Source organism: Chinchilla lanigera, unplaced genomic scaffold (genome assembly GCF_000276665.1).
Source record: "Chinchilla lanigera isolate Chin_1 unplaced genomic scaffold, ChiLan1.0 scaffold00035, whole genome shotgun sequence".
NCBI classification, from domain to species: Eukaryota; Metazoa; Chordata; class Mammalia; order Rodentia; family Chinchillidae; genus Chinchilla; species Chinchilla lanigera.
In genome coordinates this window covers 4,758,743-4,773,668 of record NW_004955436.1, presented here as the reverse complement: position 1 = coordinate 4,773,668, position 14,926 = coordinate 4,758,743, and the positions used below count along the sequence as shown (strand labels likewise).

Below are 14,926 nucleotides of genomic sequence, written 5' to 3'. Positions count from 1 at the left end.
TTTCATTGTACTAAGTATAAGTAATCAGGAGACCATTTAACCAGAGATGAGTGACAGTATTCGGCACATCACATGCAAATTCCGAGCCACTTTACAGAGGGATCTCAGCACCCACAGCACGGGGGGGGTGAGGAAACCCACGGCCAACTAGATTGGCAAACTGAAGAATGAGGTTTGGAAGGCTCAGCAATAAGCAAGAGCACTTAGGGGACAACTATGAAGAAAAGTGTCAGCAGACTTCAGTAACTTCCACCACGTTTGTGTCTGGGAGATGAAAGAAAGCAAGGTGACAGGGTAGAAAGAGAGGGAAGTCAGCATGAACCAACAGTGCAAATGTGCCCCTCTATGATAATGCAAGTCATCCAAACTAGGGGAGGACCTTTAGCTTTTCTTCTTGCACAAAAGCACAATTCTTGACACGTTCTAGAATCCCAGTAAGTACACCAGTTCCTGAACTGGGACAAGACTGGGGAGCAAGGACCCTAGCTGTAGATTAAGATATTGGCTCCAGAAAGATAACAGAAGAACAAACATAAGCCAAACAGAAGGCACTGTAGAAGTAAGCACATTAAAGGTTGGTATTTGAGTAGATGACACTAAAATCAAAGAAAGAATAAAGAATGACACACAGATTCCAGCTTCAGAACCTGAGGAATCTTTCATCAAAATCAATTGTACAGGGCCAGGAATATAGTTCAGTGGTACAAGTGCCTGCCTGGCAAGTGCAAAGTCCTGAGTTCAATTCCGGGTACAAAAAAAAAAAAAATCAATTATACATTAATCCAAAAATCTTTGGGAGATGAGTGGAAATGTAAAATTTTGAATATAATCTGTTGCATTTGAGAAACCCGTAATACACTCTGAAAGTTACACCAAGTAAAATAGATTGAACAATAGATTCTAAACTCAGAAGAAAACAACACGGAAAATTCTGGAATACAAAGCATTTAGACCCTACGATCAAAGAGATGGAGGGCATAATACAGTCAGTGTTGAGAGAAGTATCAGACAATTATTCTAAAATAGAGTATTTTAAAAGAATTCAACAAATGGATGGAGGATGTTAACAGTTTCAATTTCTGTACAGCCCATAATTTAAGATGTTTTGTCCTGAAACATTCAGGTGAAGTCTGAGAAGAGCTACAGAGACCTGGACCTTGGGCTGAAGCGGGGTGTGGAGAGGCTGGGTTAGGAGTGAAATCACTGCAGTCAGAGGAAACATCCGGCTCACTCTCGAGACTGCAAGTGCTTAGAGTGAAGCGATGACCTACGCCCTAGGAAACAAATTTTTCCAGCTATTCCTCCCAGCTCAAGGTGCATCCATTTTCCCATAAATGAGTCAAGTTTTCCTACTTTATGGCAGAGCAGTACTGTACTGTGTGTAAGTGCCACATTCGGCCACTTCCAAGATTTATTTGCTGTCTTTAACTCTTGGAGGAAGGTACCTAGAATGCGAGTAGGAAGGTTGAATGGAGCTTCTAGCTTTAGCTTTTTGAGGAATCTCCACACTGATCTCTATACGTAAGACAGAGGACTAATATCTAGACTATATGAAGAAGTCAAAAATATTAGACCACCTAAAATAAAAGACCCAATCAAAACTGGAAAGTGAAATGAACAGACACTTCTCAGAAGAAGTTAGTACATGAAGTACATGTTGAAATGCTACATAAGTACATGAAGAAATGTTCAACATCACTGGCCATTAGAGAAATGCAAATTAAAGCAACACTGAGATTACATCTCACTTCAGAAAAAATGGCTATCATCAAGGAATCAAAGGGCCAGGAATATGGCTCAGTGGCACAACGCCTGCCTGGCAAGTACAAGGTCCTGAGTTCAATTCCCGGTAACAAAACAAAAAAACAAAGAAAAAGAAATCAGACAATGACAAATGCTGGTGGGGACGTGGGGGAAAAGGAACCTTTCTGCACTGTTGGGAGTGTAAACTAGCACAACCACTGTGGAGATCAGTATGGAGATTCCTCAAAACACTGAAACTAGAAATTCTATTTGACCTAGTGGTCCCGTCCTTGGTATCTTCCTAAAGGGTTAAAGACATCATATTACAGTGAACCATGCACACCCATGTGTATAGCAGCACAGCTTAGAACAGCTAAATCTTGGAAGCGGCCAGTATGTCCATCAACTGATGAATCAACAAAGAAAATGTGGCATTTACATACAATGGAGTACTACCCTAGCATAAACTAGAATACTTGAGAGTCACTTTTAGGAAAACCAATGCACCTTGAGACTGTAGTGTTAAGTGAAATACATCAAACATGCAAGTTTACATGTTTCTTATATGAGAAACCCAAAGTATAAATAAATTGAAGAACAAAATTAAAGGTAATAAGCAGTAGGTAATTACTAGGTAACAGGCAGAATGTGTCTTCTTCAAACGCGAAAGAGACTAAGAGCCAGAGGAAGAGAGAACAGGAGAGTGGGATGAAAAGGAATGCACACGTATCAACTCCCCGCAAGGGATGGCACCATCACTGCAAACATGCGCTAATAAAAGAAAAACTTTTAAAAAGAATTTAAATAGTACAAAAGTGCAACAAACGAAAACAAAAGTAAACCGAGCTGTTCAGAAAACTTTAAATTTCAAGGACTAATGTGTACTTTTAATATCTGAGGGGACAAAATAATGTATTTTTTAAGATCCAACAGTAAGGAAATAATTTTTAAAAATAGAAACATTTAGAGGCAATGCAAACAATGTAGTAGTTCAAAAAGGAAAGAAAAATTAATAGTAGAACTTCAAGAGATTTCTCACCTTCTCGGAGCCTCATCCCCACCCCCGTCAGTAAATCAGAATTCGGTACAGAACCTTCTTCAGGATTCCAGTGTTAACCAAGCACAGGGAGCAGGAGACTTCAGGACGAAGACCCTGCCATGCCGCTCGGTAAGTCATGAGCTGAGAATCAAGAGGCTGCTCCTTTGTCTGAAAGGAGCAGGAACTGCACCTCTCCCACTCTCTCAGCGGTGGAGGTTAGGGTAGTGTCGCAAAGCCAAAAAGACAGTACTGGTGAATGGATTTGCACAATTCTAGGTATACAGCAAGTGTTCAATACACATTAGTTGCAATATATTTGTCATAATAATAGTCCTAAGTATAGTACACCAGGCAGGGTATAATCAGAACTGAAGAATGATTTACTTCAAAAGCCAATGAGGATCATTAGGACAGACTATCATGATTATAAAAAGCAATGATCAAGAGATTATTTTTGACCATCTGGATGGTGTATGGTGGGCCTTTTTATAGCCTAGTGGTTTGGTATCCATTAACATTTCCTGAGTACATAAAAAAATAAAACTTTTTTGTGAAGCTTTATTATTTACTGGCATTAAACCTGTGAAAAATGCATGTTTAATATCACCAGCATCACCTCACCGTTGGCCTATATCCATTGTAAACATAATGTCCTAACACAGCGCTATGACCTGAAGCCTACGAACCTACAGAGATGGGAAAGTTGGAGCAGGAAGGCTATACTTGTGGGTAAGTTCAGATGACTTAATAAAAACCACTTTACTGTCTGAAATTAACAATACTAACATGGTAAAACAATTAAAAATCAAAAAATTCCAACTTAGAATGCTCTTTCATTGTGAGGATGATTTATTCTTGTTATTCATGAGAATATCAAAGAGCACTAATATCACAATACCATAGAATAAAACTGGACTCTGAAATCAGCTTCAGAAGGATGATACATTTCTATGTAGTAAACATCAATCATGCATCAGTCAGGGATGAAAACAAGAGATGATTTTTTTTAAATGAACGTCCTTGAAGTATGGTTCTTCTCCTGTCAAAATCAAGAGAAAAATTTCTATATACCCCTTTATTTCAAAGCAAGCGAAGCAAGTCCCCGGGTCAGTGAGGAAAGAAAGGAGTTTTCAAGAGTAAATCTAACAATTTTTAAAATGCTAACATCTTGCTCTCAGAAGAGAACTCAATGATCTTCATACAAATCATATTCATTTATGTGTGAGAAAAGAAAACGTAACAAGCACCCTAGCCAACAGCATCCGAAGGGCAGGTCAGCATCACTCTTGACTTCGCCTGGTCCTGTGTTGTTAAACATGTCACATTATTACCATTAGCAACAACACAGCAGGCTATTCCTCAGAAGAACATCATTACATCAGCTCTTCCAAGGTCCAGAAATACCTTCCAAAGATGTGCAGCATCTACAGATTTATCTCTTCAAGAATCGTCTCCTCATTCTCCTCTTTTCAAGCAGCTTAACATGTAATTCACACCATAGTGAAATACTTCACGTGTTCACATGAGGGAACGATACCTAAACTGTATGAGCTCCACTGCTGATATTCGTCCCTTATACATTGGAAGACAGCCTTAAATAAAAACTAGCACAGCACTGCAGCTCTCCACTGATTGTGCTTCCCAAAATAACCACCTCTAAAACTTGAATTTGTGGAGAGAATTAGGCACTGCATGTAGTAAGAGGAAATCATGACACCAACAAGAAATTTTGCAGCTGATACCAGACTGTTGTAGACCACTGCACTTGGAAAGAAATCAAAGCTGCTATCATATTTTTAAAAACATGGAAAAAGACTGCTGCTCTATTACTCCTAATCATTCGCCATGTAATCAGGAGGAAAACAGCTAATTCCTGCTGAGGTTTTTCAGTTATAAAATCCGTCTGTCTTGCACAGTAGGTTATATGTTCATGAATTATAATCTGGGGCATTTTTATTTAAATGTTCAAAGTCTTTTCAATGTAAAACTCACAGATGTGGCAAATAAAAATAAATAGGAGGGCTGGGGATTTAGCTCAGCGGCACAACACCTGCCTGGCAAGCGCAAGGTCGCGGGTTCAATTCCCAGTACCAGAAAAAAAAAAATCCTAAATAAATAAATAGGGAGTTCTGGCCATTTTTCTAATCTCATTTTGCTCTAGCACCTCGAAGAAGTTACTGAGCTTATGGGGCCTCCCTTTTCTCTTCGAAACGTGCAGATGCTAGGAGCTACCTTGCAGAACGGAACGCAGAATACTTAACCCACTGCCTTCCATGCAAAAGTACTTTAAATGTTCACACCTGGATTGCTACAGTTAGGACTTTTCTTCTATCATCGAATTTTCTACACTTTTGTTTTTTGTACTTTTAAACTATGACTCTTAACTTCACAGAACTGATGGGAGAGTAAAAATGAAATAAAATATTTAAAGCGTTCAGTGGTGTCTGGCATAGCAGAACAATAAATACATTTGCTGTGATTGCTGCTGCTGAAGCTCCTCGGTCTCGTTCCACGATACACGCCGAACCGCAAACTCGCACCTCTCATCTGCGCTCCACCCCTCCCCCTGCCGCCCCGCTGCGGAAACAGACCTGGGCCCCCTCTCTCCACGCAGGACCTCAGCGCGCCTGAGTCAGGTCCTCTTCCCTTTGCCCAATACACTGGTGAATGCCCCAGCTGCACGATCAGAGCCAGTGTCACTGGTACGCAGCACCCTCCTCCTCGCAGTTGGCATGGAAACATCGGCCCTGTAGTAATTCCTCACCGGAAATAGGTCCTATTAGTGTAACTCAGCCCGCTGCCTTCCCACCCGCTCCCCTATGTGGTGGCCGGCATGAACCAGAAGATGAAGGGTCATTCCTGGGTCTTCCTCTTCCTTCTCCCTTGGCATTTATTTACCTAGCCCAATTCTCTGTTTTCTTTCACATATTAACGTCTTTGCTGACCAACTCTTCCTTTCTACTAGGGTCTCAGCTTCACTGCTAATGTCACGGCACTTCTCTTTCTCTTTGTCTCTCCTCTTCCCCTTCCTAAAGTCTTGTCTACCCCTAGTGTGAGATTAACTGTCCTAAAACCTGCATGTAACTCTTCCTCCACAGCTCTTCCAGACCCCCCAGCACTCCCCCAACCATCGTACCTCTTCCCTTGCACACCCATGCCCAGGCCTGCCCCAGCCACGCAGGCCTTGTCCCAAACGTCCCAACAAACCGGTGCACTCCACCGCCTTTCCTTCGCTTTGGTCTACTGAGGACGCCCTTCCTCACACTTTGCCTAGATCCACGCTTCTCTGGACTCCTGCAGTGCACTCTGCTCTGGGAGCTCGTCCCCATCTAGCAGGGACCCGAGTGCCCTCTCCCGCTCTGAAACCAGCACGTGTGGGCATCCGTGTGTCTGTGTGACATGCACATTTCACTTACTGCCCCCTGCACCACTTTCTGCCTCAGTGCCCAAGGTGCACCGGGCACGCTGGGCGTACACAACAGCACATGCTAGAAGCCAACTATCTCCCAAGGGTACGGACCATGCTGCCTCAGTGTGCCACAGTTTGACACCACCTTCTCCGTACACTGTCGCCCTAGGCTTCCCTCTCCACCGACAGGCAATGCGAAACACCCGGACCAGAGAAAGGGCCAGAGCCTGGTCACGCAGCAGGGTGGAGTGGAAGTTCCCTCCCTCAGCCAAGAGCCCCCTTGCTGCAGTTTATAAAGGAAGCTAACTGCATGAAGTGAATTCCAAAAACACATCCACAAAGCCTTCCGCACAATCAGGGAAGTTTCCTCTCCTGCCTCTGGCCAAGCAGGTTTTGGTGGCTCCCTGACCTGTGGTTCCCTTCTGGAGTTCGAAGCTTCTCCCGCTCGGAGCACAGCCACAGTCTGTGCAAAGACCCACTTAGGCCACACGAGTCCGATCCTTCCACTTTCCAACCCTTTAGCAGGACGGCGTAACTGGCAACCTGGTATCATGCCGAGTGGCACAAGGGCCAACAATGTCCCTTTATCGCTAAGCCAATCCGATGTCATTAAATTCTTCATTACGGCTGCCCTGGCCCCTCAGCTTTCATTAAACAGCACTTTCTAATGTGAGAAACACTTCCTGTTGGACAGGGCCTCGGGAAGGGACGCAAAAGCGTCATCTTCACTAAGCCTCAGAGTATCTTTAGCACTAAAGCTGATGCACCTACCCAAGTGTTGCACAGTACTCAGAGGGAAGAATAACAATACCTCCATCTGAGTAACACGGTAAGATTTCCAATACAACTTTAAATGCATTATCTTAATCTCAAAACAATTGGTGAGGTCTCTGAGCTTCTTTTGCCCCTATTGCCTTTTTCAAAGCAGGACACAGATTCCCAGAGAATTTAAACACTTTATCCAAAAGCACCACGGGAGAAAGTGGAAAATCCTAGTCAGAAGCCAAGTTTTTCAGGGAACTCATGAAAAGTGTTCTTTCCACTCACGAGGTGCCTCACACCCAGCACAGAGGCTGAGGCAGCGCTGCTCTGCTTTCTCAGGTCTCACTGGCGGAACATGTATAGCAGAAGCCAGGAGACCAGGAAGTCAAATCCAAAGGCGCCTTGATACTGCACTGAGGTCTCTCCACCCTGGCCGAAGCAGGGGACTCCAGTGAAGGAGAAGTACTAAGACACGCACAGAAGTCAGGATGGGAAGAGCTGAGTCTACAAACCGTGGAGGAAGTCCACCCTGAAGTCTCAGCTGCCTGGCTCCCAGCCTGTGGGTGATCAGCTGCCTGAACTGCGCTGTTTCCGTCGCCAAGGGAAGAGCGTGAGTGAGAGCAAGAGACACCTGAAAGCTCCGCAGTACAATGTCATTCCTCAAAAAAAGGGTCAGCGTGAATTGTGCACTACTGCTACCAAAAAAATTAGCTTACAAGGGAATTGTGCTGGAAAGACACAAGTACACATCAGGGCGTCAACGACTGCAGAACAGATCCTCTAATCAAGTCAGTAGTCGTTGCCTTTGGGAAATTTATTCTTCCACCTTAGGTTTCTGTCCCTAATGATCTATATTTTCACGTTTAATCAAGATTTTTGAAATCACAGATGGATTTGTTAATTATCAGAGCTCCACTTCTGATATAATTATATTCACCTCTCTCCCTTGGTTCGGGTTGGAAGCTGTCTGTGTGAAGGGAGGTGGCTCGCTGCCTTACTAGCTGTGCCGTCATGGGGGAAGGACTTGTGTGCTCTGCCACAGGCTGCAGAAGCACTTCAGAACGAACGAGTAAATGAAATGGAACAACAAACCATGAAGGCATGCTATCCACACAGGTGATGTTCTCCCTATATGAGCTAGGGGGCTCACGATTTCCCCAGAGCCCAGAACTTCTGGTACTGACAAATGGTGTCCTTATGCAGTACCTAGCTGTGAGCTCCCTGGTAGTTAGCTACTTAGATATGCAGGTCTTTTCTACCCAGAGAGGTCGAATGGTATACTGTATATATTGTGTGTCTTTATTTGCCCCAGTACCTGCTAAATTTGAGGTACATATCAAATACTTCACTGAAGTCAACTTTTTAAAATTTAATTTGAATATTAGTTCCTCAGTTCGTCACTTGATGTCATAGGATCCGACATACAGAAGCATCCTTCTGCTCATAAACTTGCTCTTTAGAGTAGTGAAATATATGTTAAAAGGGCTTGATCTTTTCTCAAAATGGAGAAAATATATTAGTTGACGAAGGATGACTTGTTAATATACTGACCGTCGGCTCATGTCCTAAAATATCTTTAAACACATCTTTTGAGGCATCCTGTCAAGGCACTGCGGCAACTGTAAGTATCTGCTTCCCTTCAACCTTGTTCCAAACTGCATATTTACAGAGTGGAAATAGCCCGGTTTAGGTCAGGGCTAATCAACACCCTCCTGGACGTTAGTTCTCTGGGTTCTGTCACTATTTCAGGATTATTTCACCAGTTGCTGCACAACTGCCCCAGGTTTTACAGACTCTCATGCATTTTCTGAGATGTGTCACAGTATCCCTCCAACATCCCTCAGGACAACTCTTCTCCATGGTCCACAGAAGAGTAGAGCTTGGAACCAGCTGCAGTTTCCAGAGTATTTGTTAAAATATTCCTTGTACTATGGAAACTCTGCCAGGACAAAAATCCCACAGACAGCTCTCTTGCCATTTCTCGTCTCAACGTAGTCAAAATCCACCCATCCACCCATACAGTGATGCTTCCGGAGTTTTTATATAAAGACTCCTGATCTCCCACTGCACATCACAATGACTTTTTAGTTGACAAGTATTTTGATACTTTAATAAACTGCAAGAATACACCTTTTAAAAATCGAGCCAAGAAACTCCTTTCTTTCTTTTTTTTTATTTTCTTACCTTCTAAAAGATTACTACGAGTGTTTCCTAGTAGGTATATGGTAAAGTGCGCTTGCCTGTTTGACTCATTCATTTTATTTTATGTATTTCATTGCATTTGCAGAGAACAACTTTGTAGCTGGCCTTAAAGCAAACCTGTACACTCTCTGGCTAGTTTTTAAATGACAAGCTATTCACACCATAATAATCTTTCATTTCCAACACGGGTCACACGATTTTAATGAATAGAAACCTGATCAAAAGACAAACTGAAGCTTCAAAGACCTTTTCGTTTTCATATTTTCTTTTTCATGAAAAAGCCACACGATAGGAACAGACATGGCTAAGTCCTTCAGGCCAATTCCAGGATGGGCCACGGCCCACAGCAGCGTGAGGCCATCAGCGTACCGCCCCTTCCAGGGCCTCAGTGCCGGGACAACCAGGTCCACGTTCACAGCCCAGAGATGGCGCCGCACGGTCAGTGCTCTCTGAACACTGCTGTGGTAAGAACCCTTTTAATGCTAGTTATATTTATTGTCTTCCAAAAACCAGTAAGAGGGTTCCAGGTAAATGTTGTTCATTGTACTTCAATATACAAAATTCGTAAGTTTAATGAAGTCGACAAAAGTAAAGCATTACCAGCCGCTACCTGACAACTTACAGGCCAGTGCGCCGCCGGCCTATCAGCCTCACGTTTCAGGCAACAGCATTTCACTCGGGAATATTCCCAACAATTATGCGGGTCTCAACTTCTCGGATGCCGGTTCCCACGCCCGCTCTGGGGTCTGTAGAACTTCCTTTCCTTCCAAACTTCCTTTCCTCAAGCAGTGCGCTCTCTTCAGCTCCATGGACCACTGCCCTCCCTCTCTCTAATGAGGTGTGCTAGGTGACGCGCAGGTTTCTACCCAGTCCTAAGCAGGACTCTGTGGTTTAGGAAGGAACGAGGCACAGGACACACGGAGGACTGCCGGGTTCTCCTGACGCGGCGCACCGCACCGACCATTTCTAACTTTGCTGTTTGCCTTTGCTTTCGGAAACTGTGCTAGACAACCTGAAAGGACATAAAATCTTGTGAATCTTTTTAAGAAACAGCCTGCTCCATGGATGCAATAAATTGTCCACGCCAGTGCAGTTCCTTTTTTAAAGAACCACAGGCCACAGTAAAGTCATTTTGACAATTTAGAGCCTTATTTTCTTGACATTTGTTGAAAAGTGGATCCACTGCAAAAATTATACTTTTTACTTCAGTCTTCCTGATGACCCTGTCTATTGTAAGGTTTTTCAAAGGAGTCCAGTTGTTCATCATAATCTGAATGTAACCTGTACTATATTTTATTTACAGTGGCCATCTCACACACATTTATTTCTTTCAGTCTCTGAGAAGCACAGAAAATTATCCCACAAATTTAAAATAGGAGGAAGCACTTAACAGACAAATTTCTACTTAGAATTCTTTTATAAAACTTTGCATAATTCTTAACTCAAACATTTACTGTCTACTCTAGTTCAGGTGCTCTTATAACATCTTTCTGTTGTCCACATTAATTCTTTCCAGGAACCTTGCAACTGTTTTCAAAATTCATAAAATCTTCTTTTTCCTTTGTACATAGGAAGTTGGAAATAATGTCTTCGTTCTCCAATTAAAGGGAGCATTTTCTCCTACTTCATTTCTATTTCCCTACATAATCACTCACATGTCCCACCCGCTGTTTCCCAAAAATACTGTATTTCAAAAGAGGAAGTTGTCCAACTCAAGGAACTTAAGGAACTCAAGGACTGTGGTCAGAATTCTGGACAGACCCGCAATTTTCAGGAGACCCAAGAGGTGTGGGCCTAGCAGGATAAGGGCAAGAAGGTCAGTGAGACCCCGGCCAGGCACAGAGGAGGATGAGGGGGGAAAACACATCACTTGCGGCACAGGCACCTGACAGCAGTGATGGCCTGTAACCTCGAGCGGAGGAGGTAGAAACTTGACAAGAGTCGAGTCCGACAAGCCTGACCCTTTCGGGGGAAGAAGAGGCTTCAAGGTGAGAGTAGCAGCACTGGCTGGAGAAGCAGCTGTCCTGCCAGCTTCAGGGCAGAGGTCAAGACATTGCCAATGCTCATCTTCTTGCAGTATCCTGGACAGCACATTCCAGGACGGCAGGGCTGGTCCTTCACTGGGCCCTGTCATTTGGGATATGTGCATTTGAGGAACTTATGGTTGATTCATTGTGTCAATCTGAGAAGCTGAGAAGCTTAACTAAGTAACTCAGCAGTTCTACATCCTAGGGTGCAGAGGAAACATCCTAGGGCAGCTGTTTAGGCTCCAGGATATGTTGATGGTTGATCCATTGGGTCAATTTGAGAAATTCAGAAGTTTAATTAAAAGACTCAGCAGGGGGCCAGGGTCCTCACTCTGTAAACATTCTTGGCCTGTGCAAGAGGAGGGTGCTTGATAGGAAACCACCGAAGAGTAAAGGGCTTCTGGGATGTGGGAAAAGAGAAGGGAAAGAAGGAGAAATTTTGTATGTATGTATATACAGGATAGATAACATGGTTGTTCTTCTATCTGCTGTTTCTATGCTGAAAGAAACTGTCAATGAGTCTTTGGTTGACCAGTATTGCATGTCTATATCTGTTTTCATGAGAAGCCACTTAGAAGATATCAATATGTAATACAACCACCATTGTTAATTCCCTACCACTTTGTTTGGAACTCTGTATTGTCTGTATTGTGCTTGTGATATGTTGTAAAATGTTGTATGTCTGTTAATGTTTCCCTCCTTTTATCCTTAAAATAAAAAAAATTAAAAAAAATAAATAAATAAAGAGGAGGGCGCAGACAGGCATGGAGATGGTGTGAGCGCTACACCCACCCTAGGGCAGGTAGCCTGCTTATAATATAAGCGAGGAAAAGAGGCTTGCCCCCTCTCCTTTGCTCTTATTGCTTTTGCTGTCTTCTGCCGCCATGAACTACTGCCCCCCTACCATGCCACCCTGCCTTGGAGCCAACTGATTATGGACTGAAACCTCTGAACTAAATAAACCTTTCCTTCCTTTTTTTTGGGTGTCGGGAATTTTGTCTCAGCAATGAGAGAAAAGTAAGATAGGGCAAAGGTACACAGGGAGAAGGAGAAACTTCTTTTAAGAATATAGGAGTTGAAAACTGAAATTTAGACAAGTTATGCAATACTTGCATCCTTTCTCCCCTGGAAGTGCTATAAGTTCTTGCTTATACTTGTTCTGTTCCAACCACAGAGACAGAACTCACAGTTGCTAAGCTGTAGCTCCTGGTAGGGTTATTTCTATAGGCCCCGCTTCTGATTTTTAATTTTAAATGCACAACATTTTTGTCTTTATAATCGTGCACAGTTTTAACAAAAGAAACTCCATGTGCCAAATCTCTTCCCATTATAATTTGTGGAGAGGGATTTTGATTACTAATACCATGTGATTATATGAATGCATGAGAAAGCTGAAATATTTTTCCTTTAGAATATCCAGGATAACCACTTTCCCACATACATGAGAACTGTAAGTGACTTTCATCTCAACTGAGTTTATACATCAGTGTGAATACAGCTTCACTTACAGAAAAACCAAAAGTCTCTCCAAATGAAATTTTCCTCATATGTATTACAGAATGAAGGATATAGATATATATATTAATATATAATTTCCACAGTTCTTATATCACTGTAAGTAAATAAATACTCCAATCTAACCAAAATAGGAACATTAGTCTCTTTCACAAATAAATGTTTTCAATTTTAATGCCCCATCATTACTTTGTATGATTTGACCATGTAAGTGGCAGATTAAAAAGTCTTTTTAAAAAGTGTGATTAATGAGAGTTCTGTGAAGTCTGATAGCTGACAGAAAGTAGAGTGAGGTCTCTACAGCCACCCAAAGTGAGGAAACCCCATTCCCTTCTCATGGTTAATTCTGAGTTTCCTGAAGGCTTTATGATTTTTCAGGTAGTCATTTGTTTTTGTTTACCTAAAAAAAATCAGGAGAGCTCTCAGTCTAGAGGGGGAAAATGGTCAGTTCAAGGAAGAAACACTGGAAAATCCTAGTTTAGATTCTGACCTCTAAGAATCTCAGAACCCTGCCCAGAAACACGGACGATCTGTAAAATCTCTCAGTAACTGTAAACGTCATTTGCAATTCCTCCAAAAAATGAACCAGATGCATCCACAGTTACCATTCACAGAACTAAAAATACACCAATGTTTTAAGAAACAGCTTTTTATGATTCTTAGCTCTGGGTAACATTTTTAGGTCTCATGACATGCATTTAACTTTGAACTGAAATGAAGCTATCTTATCCAAGATCTTTTCACAATTTCTTATGTCCTTCAGCCTGAGAAAACAATTCTGACAGAAGAATTAGAAGAGTCACAGTCTACATGTTCTATAACAATGCAGATGAAGTGAGAATATGACTCCCCTCTCTCTGCTCAGCAGCAAGCACGCTGAAAAAGCCTACCTGCCTCCAACTTCCCCAAGATGAAAAAATCACATCAGACAGGAAACACCTTCTTTGGGCCGGTGACAGGTGGAGAACAAACTCCTCAGTCAGCCTTTATTTTCAGGGTGGCCAGGCATGCTCTGTGACAGAGGGGACAACTCTTCCTTTTCACTGAAGTGACACACGTCGTACTACGCCTTCATCTGCACAACTCCCAGCAGAAAAGCTCCCACACAACAGAACTACCTGCCTGGTCTGAGCACCGTGGCTTTTCTTTGGAGAAAAACATCTGCGCTGAGGCGCGGAGACAATGAGGAGGATGAGTCTAGGTGAAGAATCTCTCCAGGAGGAAGATGGAAAAGTTGTCTCCGACCCTACTCGTTTCCCCATACCAGAAAACTCATTAGCAGGTGAAAATGTGGACGCGTTAGAGATTAAGCAGTTTACATCTCAGCATAATAATATGCTTCAGGAAGCACTTAAAGATGCGATGGAAACCGGGTATTAGTGAGAGTTTTAAAAGCAAAAATAAAAGCCCTGCCCTCTTCTCGGGGTGCTCCTAAACACTCATTTCTTAGTCCAGCTTCCCTTGTCGCCCAGCCAAATAAATAAGACCACCAGAGCTGCAAGACTATGACACTTGTTAGGATAAGTTCTGGAAAATGGGTGAGTAAAAGGATTGTTAGTACAAGTCTGGGTTGAGGACTTACCTGCTTTGATCCCAGTTGGCCGCGAAAAGGACTAGAATCTTCCTGCCGTAGTGGTCCAGATTGGCCAGGCCCCCCGGGAAGCCGTCCTTCAGGGCCTGCTTGATGCCGGGGTCGGTGGCCTTGAAGCTTTTGAACATGTCCAGGTTCTGCTGCCGGTACTCAAAGTACTGGGCCAAGAGGCGGAAGGCCTCAAAGTGATGAAACTTCCTGGCCCGCAAAAAGCGTAAGATGAACGCATCGTCCGTGCGCAGGAAGCCAATGTCCGGCCTGGTGATGACCATGTCCCTCACCTCCTGGATGTCCTGGTGCAGGGTGTCGGGGTTCTCGTTCAGCTCCAGGCGGGCCTTCTCCAGGGTCTCGGGGGAGAGGCCAGCCTGTAAATGAGTCATCGTTCCGCTGGCCGGCGCCTTCGCTTGGAAGCTGGGGCTCACCGTCCCACAGCAAGCCTGCCCGGCCACCTCCACCCCGGGGCCCCCAGGCCTGGCAGCCGCCGGCTTCCTCTCCTTCACAGGAAATGATCTCCTCGCGTCCAATCAAGGACCCTGTTGCTCCTGCTCTCCCACAGCCCGGGAGCGGGGGTCCAAACTTGCGTCCCCGCCGCCCGGCACCGCGCCCGTGCGCCCCGCTTCCCGCCGCGGACCGACCCG

The 14,926-nt window shown here is 43.7% G+C and overlaps 1 protein-coding gene across 1 annotated transcript in view; it reads right to left on the bottom strand.

The window, feature by feature from the left end:
- Clvs2 (clavesin 2) overlaps positions 1 to 14,920 on the bottom strand; it is a 64,635-nt gene extending 49,715 nt beyond the window's left edge. Inside the window, exon 1 of the mRNA XM_005389152.1 lies at positions 14,280 to 14,920. Within this exon, the coding sequence (XP_005389209.1) occupies positions 14,280 to 14,668 (389 nt within the window). The 5' untranslated portion in view covers positions 14,669 to 14,920. The remainder of the gene's footprint in view (positions 1 to 14,279) is intronic.
- Between the last annotated feature and the right edge of the window lie 6 nt (positions 14,921 to 14,926).